This window comes from Epinephelus fuscoguttatus, linkage group LG5, assembly GCF_011397635.1.
Source record: "Epinephelus fuscoguttatus linkage group LG5, E.fuscoguttatus.final_Chr_v1".
Taxonomy (NCBI): Eukaryota; Metazoa; Chordata; class Actinopteri; order Perciformes; family Serranidae; genus Epinephelus; species Epinephelus fuscoguttatus.
Window position 1 is genome coordinate 10,010,360 of NC_064756.1, and position 21,632 is coordinate 10,031,991.

At 41.4% G+C, this 21,632-nt stretch overlaps 1 protein-coding gene across 1 annotated transcript in view; it reads right to left on the minus strand.

Annotated features, from left to right (window-relative positions):
• The window catches only part of igsf11 (immunoglobulin superfamily member 11), a 119,885-nt gene extending 99,861 nt beyond the window's left edge, over positions 1-20,024 (minus strand). Inside the window, exon 1 of the mRNA XM_049577270.1 lies at positions 19,470-20,024. Within this exon, the coding sequence (XP_049433227.1) occupies positions 19,470-19,530 (61 nt within the window). The 5' untranslated portion in view covers positions 19,531-20,024. The remainder of the gene's footprint in view (positions 1-19,469) is intronic.
• Positions 20,025-21,632: the final 1,608 nt, after the last annotated feature.

A 21,632-nucleotide genomic window follows, 5' to 3' on the forward strand; every position in this document is an offset into this window, starting at 1 on the left:
GACCATCCTCATTTTAACAAAGAGTAAATGTTTTTCCATTGTGCTCCAATATACAATACATCGCCACGTCTCTCTCATCATCCAGTGGTACAGTTATAAAGACAAGCTACATGTCTCCCCATCTCACACCTGCTCTCAAAACATTACGTAGCTCTATTCTGCTCACTTACAATGCACAATAGAGGAAGAGCCACACATTCAACTCTGGACATCTGAGACCCAAATTCCAATGGAGAAATAATCTTCTAAATACGGAGGAATCGTTTTGGAGCGGAACAATGCCCCATGTTAATAAAGCACCCTCCAGCCACCAGCAGAGTACAATGGAGTCACTGATCATCTCATGGAATCGTTAAAACCCTGCGTTTCATCTCACAGCTTTAATTACGGGAAAATGTCAACCGTTTACAGGCCGCAGAAGATGGATCACTTGATATTCTGCCATTGATTATGAAAAATGTTTATGAAGCGCTAGAATCTGACTCACAGGTCCCCGTGAGAATACTCTCCGCTCTGCTTTCTCTGACTGAGCTTGTCCTTTTCCCCACCCTGCGGTTTCTATCTATATCAATATCATATAGTGCAGTTCATCTCAGCGCCCTTCTGCCGTCTTTACTGACATCACATCACTATGGAGCAATGCCAGTGAACTGTAATTGCACATCATTGTTGCTTTGCCATAATTACAGTTGTGATAGTGCACAGGGAGAAAACGACTTAATAGTCTCTGGGTAATTACCCCAGTTGACTAGATGGCAGCTAATTGGATTGTTTGACATTGTGTGGACGTGTACATCTTTGTGTATGTGAATGTGTGTGAGCATACATGTGTGTATGTGAGCAGGTGTCAATAAACAAATACCCATCCTTGGTATCTGCAGGGACTCTTTTTGTGGGAAAAAAGTATATAATGAGCCTTTCCCACCAACTTGAGCTGACACACACATTCTCTCCTAATTTTACTTTAGGAATCTATCTGAAATCATTCCCAATGATTTACATTTTCCTCACTGAATTCTGGAAAAGAAAAGTCACTACTCAACTAAATGATTATTTCTTCAAGAGTAAAAATTTTATCATTTAACCCACTAATATCATTCTTACAAAAGTGGTAAATGATTTAAAAAAACTGTTAAAATCCCAAGTTATTGTAATTTTTTAATTAATTTTCACTTCCTACCTGATGAAGGTCCATGACCGAAACGTTGTAGCCTAATAAATTTAACTTTTTTTGCAAGTGCAGAAGACAGTGTGTGGGTGTTCTCCTTTTTAATTAATTTTCACTTAAAAGTCAATTGTGTAGGATTTAGAGGTATCTATTGGTGAGGTTGCAAAACTGAAACTTCTCCTCTTTGCCAAGCATGTAGGAAAACAATGCTGGTTGATGTGAAAATGTGAATGGCCCTGTCTAGAGCCAGTGTTTGGTTTCTCCATTCTGGGCTACTGTAAAACAACATGGCGGACACTGTTGGAGAGGACCTGCTCCAATGTAAACGAGTCATTCTGTGGTAACAACAACAAAAAATATTATTTTAAACCATAGTTCTGAAGATAATTAACCATTTCTGGTTAAATCCTACACATTGAACCTTTACGGATGCTCACACTGTTCCCATGAGAAAACACGGGCGCTCCACAAGGCTCATTGCTGGGCCCATTGCTATTTTCTATATAATATTACTGTTCACCTATTACTTTATTATCTATTTTATTTACATCCATAGTTCTGGCTTCATTTATGGCAGGTTTGCTAATGACACCAAAATCTGCATCCCTAGACCCCTGAAATAAGAGCTCGTGCTCCAATGAAGCTCATGGCATCCTGATAAATGAAAAAATGTACTGCAATATTGTATTCTCTGCCAAATTTAGCAGATGCTTTTTCATCCACATTCATGTATTCCCATGCCATGTTTTCCAGGCTACCAATCACCAATATAAAAACCTTTAACTCATACAAATTGCTGCTTCAAGAGTATTAAAGTGGTCACACTGCACACATTCTGACCTCCCTTCACTGACTCCCAGATATAGCTAAATCTGATTTCCAGTACTGCAGCTTCTGCTAGCATATAAATGGCAAACAAGCTCACACAATCATATTTATCTGATCTCACCATCCCTTATGTACCCTGTCACGCCTTTCGATCACAGGGTGCTGGCTGGCAGACTGTCACTGACAATCAAGAGGAAATTAGCAGGCAGCAGAGCATTTACTACCAGGCTACATATCTTTAGAACCACCATCCCCTCAGGAAGATAAACCTGTCTTAATCTCCAAATTCAGTCCACTTTTTATCTCAGAAAAGACTCTTCTGTAACTCTAATTGAAAGAGTGCACAGAAATCTGCTTTCCAGAAACAAGTCCAGGGCTTCTGTTTTGTTGCTGCCTCATTGCACTCACTTCCTGTCTGCTGTGTGTATGTGTTAGGCTGAATCCAAATGTCCAGACTTCACCACACTTGCAGACTCATGGACTTTGCAGGAGCGTTCTTGAGAAGTCTGGGAGTGCTGAGGGCTACCTAAATGTGCAATTTATCCAGTCCGCCAGGGGCCTCAAGTCTGGTCCTTCTTTACAAACATTTCTGTATTTGAATGTGTGAAATCTGTGTATTACAGAAATGTATTTTGTTCAGTCACAAATGGTCTGTACATGGGATTTATATCTTGGTATCTGCAAGGACAGATGAGCAGACAGAGTATGACAGCAGTGATCCCCTTGTACATGACTGTAGTTGCCCCCTGAACATTTCCACAGCAACAAGGGGAACAGACTTGAGGCCTGTCTATCAGTGGCTTGTAGTCTCTGCCCTCACAGACTTTACGTGATGACGGAGAGCATATCACAATATGTACGAGTGAAGCAAGTCCAGAGGGTGGACATTTGGGTTCAGTCCTAAAAATGTGTGTGTCTCTCAGCTTGTCAAAAAAACTACCATATGGTTTAACCTGGAAGTGGATGCAAAAGTAATTTGAGACATTTTTAAGGTTCTTAAGGTGATACAGCAGTTATCTGCTTCCTGGCACACATCTCCAAGTGGAATTTAATGAAGAAAGATTCCCGACAAATCATGTTGAACAACAACTTATGAAAAGAAAAAAAAAATGCAAGTAAATGGATTTATACGGTAGTTCACATGGTGTAAATTATAATAAAGTGCAGCTTGAGTGTTCAGCCTTTGTGCATGCATGTGCTTGCACGCGATGTCTTGCTCTTGTGTCACTGAACTGATCAAATAAAGCCAAAGCTATCTATAATCTATAAGCCAGGGTCACAGACCAAATGACAGACATAATCTGTACCAAAGCCCATCTTAGCAGATGATTTGGGCCTTGGCTCAATAGTTTACACATTGTTCCATATTCACAAATCACCTCTTAGCGGACATGCTGGGTACAAATCAGCAGCTGCGGCTGGAGGCGAGTAATAAAATCGCAGCCTCTTCAGTCATTTAAAAGCAACTAGGAGGATTTAACTTGATGATAAAACAGTTGAGAAAAATATATCAAAAATAAGAAAAGGAAGCCACATGATGAGTGCAATAGATGTAAAGTCTAATCTGTGCTGAAAGAATCTTACAGCAAATCCTGATCACCTCACTTCACTTTCTCTTATATGTGTGAAGTCAAGAAGTTAAATCCATATATTTTATTTCACTTGACTTTCTTAGAGACGTTTATGCTAACGCAAAGGTGAACCATTTTAAATGTCCATATTCCATCATACAATGTACCATATTATTCGGCTGAGAAAGTAAACTGTTTCAAACTTAAGATACACCAAACTGACATCAAAGACCTAGTGACAATAAAGGCTGATTGTTGGGTCACCTCATGTCGCCTATATCTTGGCTTTAACTGAACACATTGCAAGGCCTACAGCCAACTAGCACATATATTCTGTCCCTGTGTGGTGGTAGTAGTTATCCTTTATTAAAAAAGGGAAACCAGAGGACTGACAGGTTGATTCAAGATAACCAGTTGGCCCATTAACAACACAACTTGATGTTAAAAGAACAAATTAAATTTACTGTGCATTAGCAAACAATATCACAGACAATTGCAAACCATTTCTGCTGAAAAGCTCAATGCTCAATGGCTAATTTTACCATAGTTTGTTTTGATTTCATGCCCTCTTGACATTAGCCGTTTGTTTACTTTCCTCACTTCTGATTCTGTTTCTCTCTCATGTGCTGAGCTAAACTTCCAATACAGATGATTGTATTTACGCCAACATCTTTAACACTGATTCAACATGATGAATTGGCCAAAACAAAGCCGACAAGGGCCAGCAAGTGTCAACGGTGCAAGACACTACAATAACTAGGGCAACAGATGTTTCCTGATGGCCCAACACTGACCAACAGTCGACCGTCAGCAGGGCCCTTAAACTAAATCAATTACTGAGATAAAACATTTTTTGATTTTGCCACTCATAACGCCACTGTAGTGTTAGAAGTGCATTAAAATGAGGAACAGTTAAGGATTTTAAGACTTTATCCAAGACCTAAGTGACTGTATAACAGCTGAACAGAAAAAACAAGTTGTTTTCTCGTTTTTGGCAAAAAAAATGAAAAAACTAAATTCAGCTCAATTTCTTGTTTTCTGATCCTACTGCAAAAACAAATTTACCACTCCATATTTCATTTCATTGGTGGGCGGGCTCTCAGCGCTCCCTTACTTCTGATTGGCTAATGTGCTCTGTCACTTACATTTGGGCTGTGCCCTTCAAAATAAGGTTACCTCTTGGCCTTTATGCCAGCAGGATGTCTCTGCAGACCCGGAGGCTGCAGACGCACAGACAGGCAATGAAGTAATGCAACAGCGTTTTATTGTATTGCCTGCTGGTCATTTTTAATAACTACTTTTGGCGTGCTTGCTGTCATGTTGATAGTTTTACCGAGAACACTGTTCACGGTACATCCTGAAGAAAACTTACTATAGAGCTTTCATTTTCATGGTCTATCAGCTGCATATTAACAGGCAATACAATAAAACGCTGTTGCATTACTTCATTCAGAAAACAAGAAATTGAGCTGAATTTCGTTTTTTCTTTTTTTTTTTTTTTTTTGCCAAAAACGAAAAAACGACTTGTTTCTGGTTTCGGATTGTGTCAGTTATTCCCAGAAAACAAACGGTTAAAAGGTACCTTGGTCATTCACAACTGAAGAAGCCTCGAGAAGCCTCGTGTGCCTTTAATTACAAAACAGTTTAGCGTATTTAGGACGTCATAGCAAAGTCAGTGTCCGTGTATTTCTCCAAGGCTGGTTTCCTGAATAGAGTGCTACTGTGTTTCTTCCCTCAACCCTCCCCTCATCTGATGTCATGTGGGACAAACGTGCATGGACAAACATTCCATTATTGTGTTACGTTTATTTAAAGCTCCTCCAATAGCTGGGATCTACTTAAAAGGCTTTTTGTAGGATAGTGGACAAATAGGACACAAACACACTAATACACACACCCATAGTGTGTCAGTGGACTCTGTGACAATACTACTATCTGGCATTATCAGTTAAGTCTGTGCAATATCCTCGTGGTATGAATGCGTGTGGGAGGGTGGGGTGAAAGATCTTTGTGTGTTCGTGTCATTTTGAGTGGGTGGATAGGTACATCCATGCCTTAATGTGTGTGTGTGTGTGTGTGTGTGTGTGTGTGTGTGTGTGTGATGGTGAATTTGGCTCTTCCCGTTCTGGCAAAACTATCTAGGGCCGAGTGGATTTGCAAATTGAGCACATAACAAATACAAAGCAATGTGCAGCGTACTGGACAGTGTTTCCCTGCCCCCACCACCAGTCTCCAGGCTGTCAGGGAGGGCAACCAGATAAGGCAGTGGAGGCATGGATTAAGGGTTGAAGGGGCACAGCGGCATATGGTGCCCCCTGATATCCATGCCCCTCATACTGTTGTTCGACTAACACCGCCTACGCGCTCACCACGAGAAGCAGGTCTCGCGGGATGTAGGAAACAGTGCTCATCTCCTCTTTTTTATTCAAGCATTGAAGTTTAGAGTATGCTCTCTAAAAGTTTTAGTGGCCAGTGCGTCATCAAGCAAAACCAACATATGAAATATATGTATATAAATATAATGAAAACTACAACAAAAATCTAGGTCTCAGGTGTGTGTGTGCATGACTATGTGCACACTTGCATGGATGCAAATATGCAAGCAGGAGTATTTTTGTGCATGTTTGTGTGGGTATTTCCATGTATTGCAAACATACGTCTGTGAAATTCCTTTGTAAGTGCATCTGAATGTGTGTACATGAGCATAAACTGGGCAAAGTGTGTGTTCCTCAGTTTGTCAGAGTCCCACCTGTGCCCCCTCCTGTTCCACTGGATACAACAGCGACAATGTTAAGGTGAAGTCTGCTGTAACAATGCACAGATGGGATCTCTCGTGCTTGCCTCTCTCACTCCCTTTCTCTTTCACTCTCTGTCTCTCTGTCTCCATCTCTCTTTCTCTCCTTCTCTCTGCCTCTCACTGTGCGCCTTAATGCCCCATTCTTCTTGGCTGTTCACATGCATCAGATTTGACATGCTCATTCGTTGTCTGCAAGGACAGAACAAGCGGGGACCACTTTTCAGTCTCATCCTCATCCCTGGAAAGTCATTTGTGTGTCGGCAGAGTGTGTAGGAGGACGGAGAAAAAGAGGCAGAGACAGAGAAATTCAGAGTGTGTGAAAGAGAGGCACGGAGGGATCTGGAGGGTGAAAAAGAGAGACAGAGAAAGAGTGAAAAAGGAAAACAGAGAGATGTAAAGGGAAACAAAACACAAATACAAGGGTGCAAGGAGGCTGTAGAGAAACATAGAGGGATAGAGGTCATGTTAAAGAGAAGTTGGAACTGTACTCTTAAAGAATGACACCTGAGAGAGAAAGAGAGCAGAGGAGCAAGACTAGTAGCAGAGTATGGCTCTGGGGCGCAGTACAAAAGAGGGACTAATAATGAAACTACAGAGAGCTGACGCACAACCTTTCCTACAGGGAGCGACTCAGGCAGTTAACACACATTTACTGAGAGCCAAAGCGTGTCACACTGAGAGCTCGGCTTCCACTCCTGCAGGGACATCTCATTCCGGTGTCCTTACTAACCAGATAGTAACACTGTAGCTGTTTAAACAAGCATGGTGCTGACTCAACATTAAGAGTAATAGGCTGTACGGGGTAAGCTGTACACAAACTGCAGTTTGCTTCACTGAAACATATTGTGTTTTTATTGAGCAGACATTTGGTTTTTAAAGATTATTTTTAGTTTATTACAACTTGTTATAGTTTTGACTGACAATGACAACATTGTACTCACCAACTGGGATCTGAAAACACAGACATCAGAGTCAAAGTCAGCGTCTCAATTGACCCTTCACTAAGTCCCACCCCTGGACACAAACTGGCCAATCATAATGTAGCATCAGGGTCCGACAACAACACAGCTGTGCTCCACTGACTCTAATGCAGTCGTTTCAGATTTCCTTCATTTTCAGGCTGGTTTTGTGGATTTGGAGCTAAATGTTGTGCCTGGGTCACGTCGTGTATTAATGATACTCGTTACCTGGAGAGGTTGGAAAAAGATAAACGTTTCTTCCCTGTTACAAAACCAAAATCAAACCCTGAAAAGTGTAGGGTTAGCTAGCTAGCTACTGAAGATATAGCCTACTGAATGTATACACATGCTGCTTTTGCTTTTTGATGATTATAACAGTGAAACAAAGACCGACCCTGCTGTACAGGAACCAGTGAAGGGAAGCAGGGAAACTTTGCTGATATTCAACCAGCTGTGTGTCATCGCAGTGTGTGCAGATGAACATTGTTTGACTTCCCCCGGAGATTCCTGCCCATCCGGCAGGGGAGGTCCGGGTGCTGGCAGCAGCACAGGGACAAAGCCCAAACACTGTTCATCTGCACACACTGCGATGCCACACAGCTGGTTCAATGTCAACAAAGTTTCCCTTTATATTCATTGTCTTGTGTGTCGATCAGCAGTGATGTGGTGGTTCACTTTTACACTGTGATCTGTAGCCTATAGTTCGGCTTTAGCTTCTAACTATCTTTGTCTTTTTAACCTGTTGTTGCTGCTGAGTCAGTTTGACATCCTGGATATATCCTTCAAACACAGACTGTAGACCCCTCTGTCTGCTTCTCTCTGGAATCACTGGTTCATTTCTCCAAAAATATGATAGTATTTCTTCAGGGAGTGCAGTTAGCCACAGTGTGGGCTCCACGCTTACTGCAACAGCTTGTCGGACCCTCTGAGTTTTTCATGTCAAAAAGTACATACACAAACAGCCCAATCAGTGACACCCAGGCGCTGATGTGTGAGATAAAAACTCATCGTATCGAGACACAGGTACACTGATCTGTTATATAGGCCCACATCTCTGAAATGCCACCCTGTGGGTTTGTTTTCTGTAGTTACCTCTGCCAAGGAGGTTATGTTTTTGTCGGCATTTCAACTTCAACTTCAAACAATTTTATTTATCCCTGCAGGGCAATTCAGTTTGCAGCCTCAGTCACATAGAACAACAACAAAAAGACCACAAGATAAAAAAAAATAACTCAAAAAGTTTTAAACGGATTTTGATTAAATTTTCAGGAAAGGTTGATAATGGCACGAGGAACAGATGATAAAATTTTGGTGGTGATCGGTTGAAGCAAAGTGGATAAAAGAATAAAATGGCGGGAAATCCGAGCTGCTTGGCGGAGGTCTGCACTCTCCAAGTGCTCTAGTTTTCCCTGTAACTGTTCTATTGGAAACTCAATTACTTAATACACTGCAGTCAGATTTATCACAGCTTTAATTTGATCTTAGACAGAAATTATTTCCACAGGTCATCACTCTGACAACCACTCAACACCAGTCACATAATGTTGGGAACAATCGCTGTGCAATAACCCTGTAACACTAAACACCCACTGCTCCTGTTAATTATCAATCAATCAATTTTATTTATAAAGCCCAATATCACAAATCACAATTTGCCCCACATTATATATTCTATAGTTCAATTACACTGTTTACACATTTAAAAATAAACACTGTCAAATATAAATCATATCAACCTTCTTCATGTGTAAAAAGTAAGCTGTAACGTCAATCATCCATATTTATTCCAGCACCTTTTGCACAAGTTAAATGGTTATAGTTTACTTTGTTCAGCTTCTTTGCCCTCATTTCAGCTGTATGTCTGTTTTCATGTTAGTAGTAAAAAGACTGAGCCGATTTCAATTTATGTGCACACATTAAAGCCAATAAAACGGATTCTGCTCATAAGATATCTGACTATGTTTCAGATTTGTCTGTAAAACAAAATAGAGTGTTGTTTTTTATATGATATGTGCTTAAGCTCTGTTGTCATGTTCCTACATCTCAGCAGTTATTTTGTGAGTGCAAAAGCCAAAGCTAGCAGATTACATGAAACTGAGATGTACCTTTAAAGGTATACTATGCAGGAAAACTATGTAAAAAAAAAAAACAACAACCCAGTCTCAAGTCATCAAAATTCAGTGCTTGTGACTTCCGGTGTGACACACCAACAAAAACAGCCGTCCATTCACGTTGGCACGATACATGACCAACTGGTGTTATAGTTTAACACCCCCTGGCCGAGCTGAGGGGGAAACTTGGTGGGACAAGAACGAAAGTTAAGGTGGTGAAAGTCTGAGTAAGGTGGTTGGGAGGGGTAATGGATGGGTCCAACAACCACCAACTTTCACCCAGGAGGGTAGTGTTCACTGAAGATTGTAAAGCCAAACCCTGTTCTTTTCTGCTAAACCAAACCACGTGTGTTTGTTGTTGAAAGAAAAAAAAACTCCATCAATTTGCGGTATTGTACTGACGTAGTGTGTTTATTTTAAGAGACTGTATAGAAACGTTAAATTTCCTGTGAAAACAGAAGTGTATTGTGAAATAAAACAATGCATGTAACAGGACATGCGACACGGCGTGCCAAAATGTCAACAACCAGGGTACCTTTTAAGTCATATCTGACCATGGACGGTGACCAAGCAGGGTTGGAGTGAGAATGTGTTGAAAAAAACTGAGGTGAGGTCGAGACTTTAAAAAATTTACGCCGGATTTCCACTGGATGCGTGTCCATTGCGGAACGGCTGCGCTGGTTATCGGCTGCGTATGTGGTGTGGAGCGGTGCAGCTCCGCCGCACAGTGGGAGTCTCGAGGACCCACGAGATCATTTGAATTCACGTATAATCGCGCGATATAACAAGATGTAGTTTCTATAAACAGAACCACAAAACCATCCATGATTAACATATCCTCATCCATTCTGTCAACGGGGTGAAATGACGTCTGAAAACCTCTGACCTGTTGACTTCAGGCCTGCCTCCGCCCATTATGACATTTACAAGGTGTAGTGCAGGGAAATATGATCCGCCGTGAACACTGTATTTTATTTTGAAAGTTAACCGGATGTTTTATTTTGTTTCTGTGCACATCTTCCTGGCCCACACGATCTGCTCTCTGTGCTGAATTGCTGCATTGTGCTCCAGCGTCCAGCAAAAATAGAAGTCCTGCGTATCTGTTGTGGAGGGCTCCGGAGCGCCGCAGCTGTGACGGAGCCGGAACACAGCACAGCCGCAGCCGGTGGAAGCGCACACACACTGACTAGAATTGAAACGTATCGGCTCTGCTGCCTTTCCGGAGTGCAGACGCAACCAACACGCATCTGGTGGACTTTGGGGGTTAGTGACCAGGTGCCAGACTTTAATCAACATGCATCCAAGAGGAAGCTTTGAAAATCACAGACAAAGTTCAAACTAAAAGCAAAAACAGCAAATTTGGGGTTGGCTTTCACTTTTTCTTTCAATACTGTTTCCAAACGGTAGCTGACAATTCTGGCATAGTATACCTTTAATTTTGCCACCCTGCTGCCTTCATAAATGTGTTTCCTGTAAATAGATTTTTGAGAAAAGAGACATTGAACTAGATTAAAAGAGCAAAAGCACAAATAAAACAGCAGAGTTTTAGCCCAACAGCCAGTTTATGAATTACCTATGGCTGTGAAAAGCCCTGGGCATATTTAATGCAGGAGAATCTGTCCCCTTTTTCACTTTGTTTCCCTCTGTTCTCTTCTCTTTGCAGCATTCTGCATTTTCAACCTATTAGCAGATGTGAGCGTCAGGACGACAGGCAGAGGGTTTCAAGTTCAGTTCATTTGCTCACCCCGACCACAAATATAAAGGATTCCACTAAACTAACACGCTGCTGTCAAAGGGATACAAATACAATTAAGGAAATTTCCACTACACAAAGACTGTACATACAGCAGCAAGAAGCCTGCAAATGCTCACTCTTCTTTGAAACCACGTCATGTCTTAGACCTCTGACCCACGGAAGCTTTTAAAAACTCAAAGGAAATAAGTAATTTCTGTATGAACTCTCAACCTGGCTCCTAACAGTAGATGCAGACACCACAGAAGAGCACAGACAACCCATTGTGTGCAACAGTGAGCAATTTGCAAAATTACATTCCTCTACGATATGAAATTATCCGCAGTGTATTTTTAGAGCCTGCACAATTATCTGGTCAAGACAACTCAACAGACCACCATGCACTCAAAGCAGGTCACAGGATCTGCATTGTCTCTCAGTGTGACACGAGCCAGTTCAGCCGCTGGGTTCATCAAGTGCTGTAAGGTCATTTAGTTGTTGTGTGGATCAATTAACAATCAATTTCAAATTAGTGATGCAAGGCCACAGTTCTCCGGGGAGTACAGCCGAAAATACCTATATACTGTAGTCCTTGCAACAGGACTCAGCCATGTCAGGAAACTGTGACCTAAAATCTCACACAGATGAATGTGCACACTTCCTCCAGGCCTGCTGTAAATGCAGCTCCCTATATATTTCATGTCGCTGTCTGTCTTTATAGACTGCCTCCTCTGAGGGAGCGCAGGAGTGCAATGGGCGTATTGGCAACGTGCTAAACACTGTAGTGCTGTGAAATCTGTTACACCTGTTGTTTGATAGGAATGGCCAAATCCTCCTCCTCCTCATCATCATCATCATCATCATCACCATCATCATATTTTCACTATAACGTGCCTGGTGGGTTTTAAGTTGGGAAAATTTGATAAATTATTTGCTCAGTTTAGGATTTTGTTCTCTTAATTTCAAGTCAATCCCACAAATTACTACAGTAATTTGTTTTCAAGATGTCTTTATTTGCTTCATTACATCACCTAATTTGTTCCTATAAATTGCTCCATTTGCAACGTAAATTACTTACAGCTGTGGTGGGCAGTTTTCTCACAAAGGCAAGAAAAGAAAACAGCAGAATCTGACAAAACACCTTCCTCCTGCTGTTCTCCCCTCTCTGTCCAAAGCCCCTCCCTCCAGACGGCCATGAGCGTATGCACGCACTTCATACAGTAACCCAGGATCTCCAATTTTTTAAACTTATTTTATAATAGAGTTTTACTTGTATTCACTCAGCTCCTCGTTAGCTCCTCCCCCAAATTAGACAAGAATTAGCTAGCATCCAACAGCTCCCCACCACTAAAGACAATTTCGCAGTAGCTCCAGAAACAGACTCTTGGTCATTAGCTTTAGGAGCTTAAATTCAGCCGGAGCAACCCCCAAAACTCACAGTGAGCGTGGCCAGAGGCAGCACTGGGTCTAATTGTGTTATGGCAGCAACAGAAAGTCTGCTGATCCAGCAGGGAGTAGGAGTGGTCTCCAGCACAGTGATTTTAAGGTCTAGCTCGCTACATAAATGTGAACTTGAATTAGCCACGGCTGTGAGCTTTTGGCAACAGTTTAAGCAGAAGGTTAAACTATTAACTAATATTTACTGTCCATCTCTGAAACGCGTCTTTGATATTAACATGTATTTTATTTTGTTAACTGTCAGACTCTCTCTTAGTCTTTCTTCTTAATAAGTCCATCATCCCTTTTTTGGGGTTGCATTGCAGTGAAGGCAGTTGTTGCTTTCTCTGCAGGGTTCTCCACCACTGAATCAGAATTTCACCATCTGAGACATGCACATACATCTGCATTTTTAGCCACCAGCCACTGGGAATGCTCTCTCTCTGTAATCACCTGTGATTGGCTGAAGTCTCCCATCATGGCTAGCAGTATACTGAAAGATTATTGTGGGAATTTTTGCCCAATGACACCCAAAATAAAACTGCCTGCCATGTCTTCAATCCACTGTACAATTCATTTTCCACTATAATTCTGATTTGGCTGTGAAAACACAAAGTTGAGTTATGTTCACATTACTTATACATGCTTCTAGTGATATAATTTAGAATGTTTCACCGTAAAAATAAATAAAAGAATACACATTTTATAAGATTCTGTAAAGATTCAGATTCAGTGTTCTGGCTTATTGGCTCCAGAATAATGCAAAGTAAGAGCAAAGAACATGTCCTTAAGTTACCTGAGAACATGATTTCATAATTTAAGGGAAAAGATGAACAATTCCAGAGAACAGATTAAGTAATTTGAGTATATGACTTACTAATTTGGGGTAATAATTAATTAAAACCATTTAGCCATCAGTACCCTCTAGGCTTCAGACAATCTTTGAAGTTTTAGAAATATGCCGATTCAATTCAATTTCCAAAAGCTTGACTGACCAAATCAAAAAGCTATTCACACCCTCTGCATAAAAATGAACAGCTGAACAGGCTTAAGTAAGTTTTCTTTCATCTGAACACTGAGCCCACTGCAGAGCCTGAATCTGCCTAATGGACCTAAAAGACAAAGTGGCTGACTGGAACCTGAAGATTTGTGATTGGTTGATCAGACTGATGAGGTCATTACAGTCCGAGGGAAACCTTGATCCTTTGGGATCCGCTGTAATTTATTTGCCTGGGGAATATGTGGTCCCAGACACACACATACACACACACACACTGCCTGTTAGCACACACTTGTGGGAATAATGTGCGCACAAGAGCATTTCCTTTGCCATTGATCTGAGCTCATAAAGGCTCACAATGATAAACACAGCAACTATTCTTAGTAATACCAGAGATCAACTTAACGACCCTCTGGCAGACACTGATTGAGCACCGCAATATCACACACACAAACACACACAAGGAAGTGAATGGTGTAGGAGGGCTTTTGTAAAATGTAAGTCAATTAACATGGATTGTTTGCAAACATGGAAATAAGCAGGCGTCCTTAAGACAGAGAGAGCAGCATTATTTTATCACGTTTGTGAGGATAAGTTATGTTAAGAAAAAAAAAAAAGAAAAAAAAAAGGCCTTTAGTCAAGTGAAGCTTTTTGATGCTGGCACATAAATCCTTTCTGGTTGAATGTGATTTCTGTTCAAAGACTGTTAGAGTGAGATTACTGCTCGGAAACAGATTCAGGATTGTCTTTTTTTTTTGTGATGTGGATGTGATATTGCGCAGGATATTGTGCATGACTCTACAAAGAAATTATTTTGTCAGCGCACAGACTTTGGAAACCCCCAATTTGTGACAGCAGTTTAGGGGGCTGACTCACACTCATGACTTTGCTCAGTTTTATGGGATAAAAGAGACTTCTTTGTCACTCTCTTTGTTCATTCTGAGCCTTCAGAACAATCCCTGACAGTAAGCAATGACTACACTTATTAATCTGTCATGTAAGTAAGCAGAAAACCAAAACTCATTGATAGCTACAAAAAGCTGAATGTTTATGAAAGTTTTTTTCTTTTCTTTTTCCAACCATATGACACTCATCAAACACTCTATTATGAACCACCTTCTTGTTATATCCGCATGCCCTGAACAACTCCTGAGTTACTGATGTGATGGAGGAATCCTGTCAGCAAAGGTCCTGTCAAACCTCAAGAGCCAGCGAAGCAAAACTGCTCATTTCAAGGAAAGGATCTTCAGGGTGCCACGACAGGAAGAAGACATCCGCTTTAAATATGTATAAGCCCAAGGCTCTCTCCACACCTACACACACACACACACACACACACACACACGAAAGGAAAATCAAGCTAAAAGATGGTCTCGTCGAAATGGTACATCTGTCACAGTGTGTTATGGACAAAGACATTTGTTCTACACACATAAAACACGTCGATTCAGTTGTGTTTTGTGGTCTTGTCGTGTTTTTTTTAGCTTTATACTTTTTCCTCTTCGCCAAACATACAAAGCACTGTTGCGGGACAGCAGAGATTCATTTTTCATGCTTAAGTTATAAAGTGGAGGTGTTCTTAACTAACATCAGCTTTCACAATAGGGCAAGTATTACTTTTAATCCATAGAGAAGTTATCTGGCTGCTCAGGGCAATAATCTTGAGGCTCATTTTCACTGCACTTTGATCGCTGATGAAGTGTCTTCAGTGTCAAAAAATAAAAGTTGAAATGCTTCATTTACACAATTTCCCTGCTGAGAAAAACACAGCGGTGACAAAGCGGCTCATCTAAAAAGCCTGAGCCTTCACCGGAAAGTAAAGTGTTTGCCACTTTAAGAGTTATAAATGACAAACCTGAATCTAAAACAAGTCTGACAAGCACACTGCCTGTCTCCAGATCAGCTCCTGTTTTGATAAGTGACACCCTACTTCCCCAACACCCTTTTTAATCATGTAACCCAAATGCAGTTAAAAAGCACAAACGATCACATTTCGGCATCAACAGCATCACCCTGCTCCCTACACGCTCATGATTCACTCATGATTCTCTCAGTCGCCACTCTGATTAAAGGTACAACCAACCCCAAAATCCTCAAAGCCCCCAGCCTCTGTGAACTGACCACATCAGATGTTTGCCCCAGATGCTTGGCCAACTGCCGTGCAGCAGAGCAGCCTGTGGACTCTTTGGGGCCTAGTTTAATGTGTGCTTAAGAGACCGTGGGACTGGGCGAATGCTGCGCTCTCTTCCTCCAAATATCTGCCCATCATTTATTCATTCACACTCCCAGGATGGCTGCCGCCGCCATCATCTGAGGACCCCGTCGTCTGAAGTTCTCCGTGCCTCTGTCGCTCAAACATACACACGCACATGCACGCATGCACATGCACTTTGCAAGCGGTCCCAGAGGTCTTTTAATTTTTTGAGAAGCTATTTTTAGTGAGAAAAATAATCGAGGTGGAAAGTTCCATCTGTCCAACACTCTTGTTCCAGCTGCTCCTTTTTAGCAGCAGGCGGAAAGAGGAGGGGGGGAAGCGCTACTTATCAGATAAAACTGACACAGACAGGATTTTTTTTTTATCATATGCATTCCGCATTAGCAGGATTTTTACATTGAGAGGCATGCTCTAAATTGGATCCTAGGTGCATTACATTTTTTTAAACCGCAAGATCACCTGAGGTTACAAAAACTGAGAGTATGTACAAAGCTGTGCAGCTCTCTCCACCACATTTATTTTCAAAGCTCTTATCACTCTGCTCCCTCTCATCCCTCATTATCTTTGACTACCTGCAAATGTTGAAGAGGGAAATTAACTGAAAAAACAAGGCAGGGTAGAAACACACAGGCGAACATGCTTTTGGTGATTTGCAGATACAATTGGACCTGCTGTACTTTCCAATATAGTCATGAAATTTAGGTTTTCCACCACATTCAGCCCAGTTTTTACCTTTGCTTGCTACATAATTTCATAGCGGTACTTTGAGCAGATCCTCAAAGGTTAACAAGCTCACAGAGAAAGTGGAGAAGGGAGCTGGTCTAAGTTCAGCTTTGATGCAGACGTGAATGCTCTGAATGTCAATGAGCTTAAGAAACACTCCATGTTGTCTTTCTTATTTATGCTCGAGCGCTCCTCATCCTCACTGGACTCTTCATTTCAAACATACAGGACACTGGGATGGAAGCCCGGAGGCTAATACAAACATTTCAATGTATGCAAATTTGAAATGCTCTACAAGATCTATTATGCAGACAGCCAAAACAAACAACAGTGGTTGCTCAAAAGTTCAGAGCCACCACCTCCGCTTGAATTTAATTTGCTGAATTGATTGGACCTCCGGATCGGTCCCTGCAACACCCTTGAGGGTTGTTCTGGGTGAATCGTTAAATCAGAGCATCATGGACAGAGCGGCTCTGTGTTGGTATCGCCATGGGGGTTCGTTGTGACAACAGCAGAACCAATCCGTTTATTAGCATAGAGCCTCTACTGTTTATTCTTCTAACTGACACAAACTTTCTCCAAATGTTTAAAGCTTTGAACAGCCCAGCTTTTCTTGACCATATAGCTGCAAGATGCCTCTTTCTAATTGAGAGAAAAGGATACAATATACTTGGGAGGGTTGATGGTTAGAGAGGGCCATGACATGTCCTTTAACTAATGCTAAAAGTACAGACTTGGCAGTGGCTGACGCCTGTCCAGGCCACTTATGAATTTGACTTCTGCTGTCATAGTTGCTGATAGTTTGTTGCTTTTCAAAACTTTCCTCTTTTCACTTCTTTTTAACTGTTTAGTGTGCATCCACAGCAGCAAACAAATACCAGCCCACACGTACGTTGCATTCAAGCCAAAAAACACACTTTTTTTCATAAAGCTTCCAGAGATTTTGTCAAACATGTACACATGCGTGATATATATATCAAACTACTCAGGCCTCATTGTGTATTAATAACCCAAAACAATCCGGTGTCCGCTGACTTAACAAACAGATCAGAACAATCTAGTGACTCTGTCTGACATGCAAAAAGTGGAGGTCAGTACATGCAGCCAAAACAAGCAACCACAATCAATACTGACTTTGCTGCATCAGAATGTATTTATAGAAACACTGGCAGCTATCCACCAAGACACAAGAGGAAGAAAAACTGTCCAGCGATTGCAGCTTCTTTCTGAACAAGTTGGCTCATTAATAGAGCCACTGAGCTCGTACACACTGAGCAGTTTGTTCTGTCTATAAAGTCATTTGTCAACTCGAACCTTCACTTATTGGGATGGCTGAGGATGAACATGTGACTCACATGTGAAGCAAACCATTTTATCATAGAAAGGGTCAGACTGGTTAAATCTAATAAGCCTGACTGTGTGTGTCTGGTGTGTAACCCAGAGTAAAGCTGACAAGACACTATACAGCCACTCACTCCAGAGGTACACAGCGAAACAGGAGAGCAGCAGAGTGAAACACCTGGGCAATCAGGACTAAATTCAATCTCACACAATTGTTCTGTCCAAATTGACATGTCAGGCCAGTGTGTGTGTGTGTGTGTGTGTGTGTGTGTGTGTGTATGTGTGTGTGTGTGTGTGTGTGTGTGTGCCTGCATGGTTCAGTGGAAATGCATCTTGTGTCCTGACATGAGGCTCTGAGGGGACTTGGCTGCCACTGTCGAGCATTTTTCTGCCCTGCTTTGCTGTTTTTCTGATAAACATTTGTACGCTATGCAAAAGAAAATAAAAATGATGAACCCATACATCTTCAACTTAAAGCTATTTACCAGCCTTGTTGTGCATTTTAAACATCATTATTCATCGGCCTGCATCACATTTGCATGAATACATTTGCAAATGATGCTCATTTACTGTGTCATTAATCTTTTCTGTAATGGCTTTTCTATTCTTGTGAGTTTTGAACTTTATCTCCAAATGCTCTCCCAGAACTGAAACCTCTGATAGTATTTATATAAATTTGCTTGACAAATATCTCACACAAATTGTAAGTTTCAATATTTTGTGGGTGTTGTGTTACACAACAAAGACAAACTTCCAGTCACTCCAGATAGTTGTATTGTTGGACTACTGATATCAAAGCTGGGCTAAGAAGTAAAATAAGGTCATGGGCTTGCTATTTAGTGCCACAAACACACATAAACAGTACACATACAAGTCCCCATGGGAGAATTATAGGAGCCTATACAGTGATGCTCCTTTGGGGTTTTCCTCTCCTGAGCTGCCTGCTCACCATGCTTCACGTTAATCGGGCCGGTACCAGCGCAACCTTCAAACGTCTGCACCTTTTCTCTTCTAAACACAGACTCTCCAACTGTGCAACGTTTTGATGTGTATCGGTGGTGGTTGCATGAGTTAAAATAAAAAAGAAAAGAAACCGTAATTATAGCGAGGCGACAGAGCGGTATCAGGCACCGCAGAGCGCATTATGGGTAAGATGTGCTCAATCAAAAGTGCTTTTGGGGAGAGAGGACATGGCGACAACTGGGGAAAAGTCATCCTAAATCGGTGCTTTAGTTTTTTTGTGGAAATGCCGGGGATTTGTCAGCTTGATCCAAACATACAGTATTAAGGAGAAGGAGGGGGGATCAAATGGATGTGGCACGCGCTCTTGGAGAGGAGAGGTTAATTCCGAATACATCTGTTTTTGCAGTGCTGATGCAGATGTATTGTAATAATGATTTGTACACGTGACAGAAAATATGTAAGGATTTTGACATATTTTCCCTATATTATCATTATTATTATTATAATCATTATATTATTATTATCATTACTATTATTATTATTATTATAATTATTATTATTATTATTATTTAAAGGTGCACCGTGCTTAGAGTTAGGGACAGCCACACAAGTTACACAACTTACCCTCCATGCAGAAAATGACCATCCAGGCTATCCATAGGTCCGAGTTATGAAACTTCACCATGGTTCGTAACTGTTCAGTGTCTGCTTCTCAGTTTTAGCCCAGTGCCTCCTTCTTTGAGAAATCTCAGCTCCGCTCACACTTTCCTTGGAGATAAGTAACTGTTCCTCCTAACGGAATGAGACATGAAAGCAGTCTGGGGGTTTTACGCAACGCACACCAGCGACTTTTCCCCCAAAACACATAAAATGTCCAAATGAGTGTGAAATAATAAGACAGAGTACATTTCTATCCAACGAGGACTCGTCCCTCCTTCGAGCGCTTTTTTTTACTCCTCCTTTCCTCCCGTTCTTTGGTAGCTGCTGGTCACTCCAAGACTATTTTCTTTCCTAGACCTCTCCAGTCAATTTACGCACGCTTAGGAAAACTCAATGTCCACCTACTGGCGAAGCAAAATCTGTCGACTGTCGCTGAAAGTGACTTACAGACAGCTCAGAAACTGGCACTTTTTCCGTCCGCTTGGTGAGTCTCTCCAACGCGTCTTGTTGCGCTCCATGGTTTCTCGGCCGTTCTGCTGCGGCTGAGCGGACCTGGGAGCAAATTCCATAGCATTGCCAACAATACCACTTCCTATAGGTGTTCTTCAAAATAAAACATCAGAGAATTATTGTCCCGAGGTGACAAAAGACGGTCAGACCGTCAGTCAGGGTTGAAGCAGTCCGCTTGTATATGCGTGCGCTCCTGGCACTTTCCTGCATTCATGTAGCCTAGCCTATAATTTCTCAACAATGACGGTTGAAAAACGGACAGGCAAGCAACTTAGTCTAGTGAAATTATTTTTGCTAAGTCAATAAGAGTTAGAAAAAAACTTTCTTTAACAAACAGTTGAGCTTAAATGTGAGTCTCCTCCTCTCCAAGGTGACACACACTGGAAGACAGTCTCCAGTCTAGTCAGGCAGGATGAGCAGAACTGGATCACAGTAACCGAGATTGCGGGAACACACCTGAACCCTGTGTGCTTTTATTTTGTAGGTAAAATCTACCATGCTTCCTGTTTCAGTCTGAGTGTGTCAGTGTGGCTTGACGGCGCTCAGCGGCGGATGATTGAGATGAGCTCGAGCCTGGCTGTTGCCGGGAGACCGCTGACGCCAGACCAAAGAGGGAGAGACAGACAGGCAGAGATAGAGACGTTCATGCCCTCCTGTGGCGCGAGCATACAACGACGGCCAGAATAGAATAAGATAAAATAAGACAGGAGAGTTGCTGGATGATTTTAGCATCTTCACTTCTGACGGTATAAGACTGCGTTCATACAAGTTCTTGGGTAAATAGACTGATGACAAGCTTTTATTTATGCACATTTTGCCACTCTAGTTAAGAAGGTTAAAGTGAAGACTGACTTTTATTTTAGAAATAAGTTTTACTTTCAATCCTAAGAAAAAAAACTTGTGAAAGCTACTTTTCTGTCTGTGATTTATTACAGTGACATACTGTATATCCTCCTGAGATCTCAGCTTTTGTTTGGTATGCATTTTTAATCTCTCCTAGCTATTTAGGATTAGTAGGATCTGATAAGTATAAAAAACTAATCTTTGTAGATGATAATAAAGTCCTGTTAAGTCCCAATGTCCTCAAATGAGCTTATGATGAATTCCCATATCTTCTAGTGAGTAGCCTACTTTTTTAATTGAAAGCGTCTTAGCTTGTTACCGTTTCCAAAATTTGTAAAATTTGTTGGCATATCAAACTACAAACATTATTAATTATAAATAAACAAGTGGGAATCATTAAATGTGAGCAGGTTTTGTACTTCATCCACTTTTGTGACGCCTGCAGACTTACTTGGCAGTGATGGCAGCCATCTTTTTTTTATATAGATTAGTGTATTGTGATTTTACTACCACTAGATGGCACAAAAAGTGTCCATGAATGAGGACAACAGGTCTAAGTTCAGCATAAGGTGCTGTAAACTCCAAATGTAATGTGGGTCTCTGGAGGATATGCATGCAACCTCCTCCATTTTTCCTTCAACAACAAACACACATGGTTGAGTTTAGGCAACGAAACCACATGGTTAAGAACAGGGTTTGGCTTTAGAATTTTACAGTACGCAAGCACCGCTCTCTCGGGTCAAAGTTGGTGTTTGTTGGACCCCTTCAGCCCAC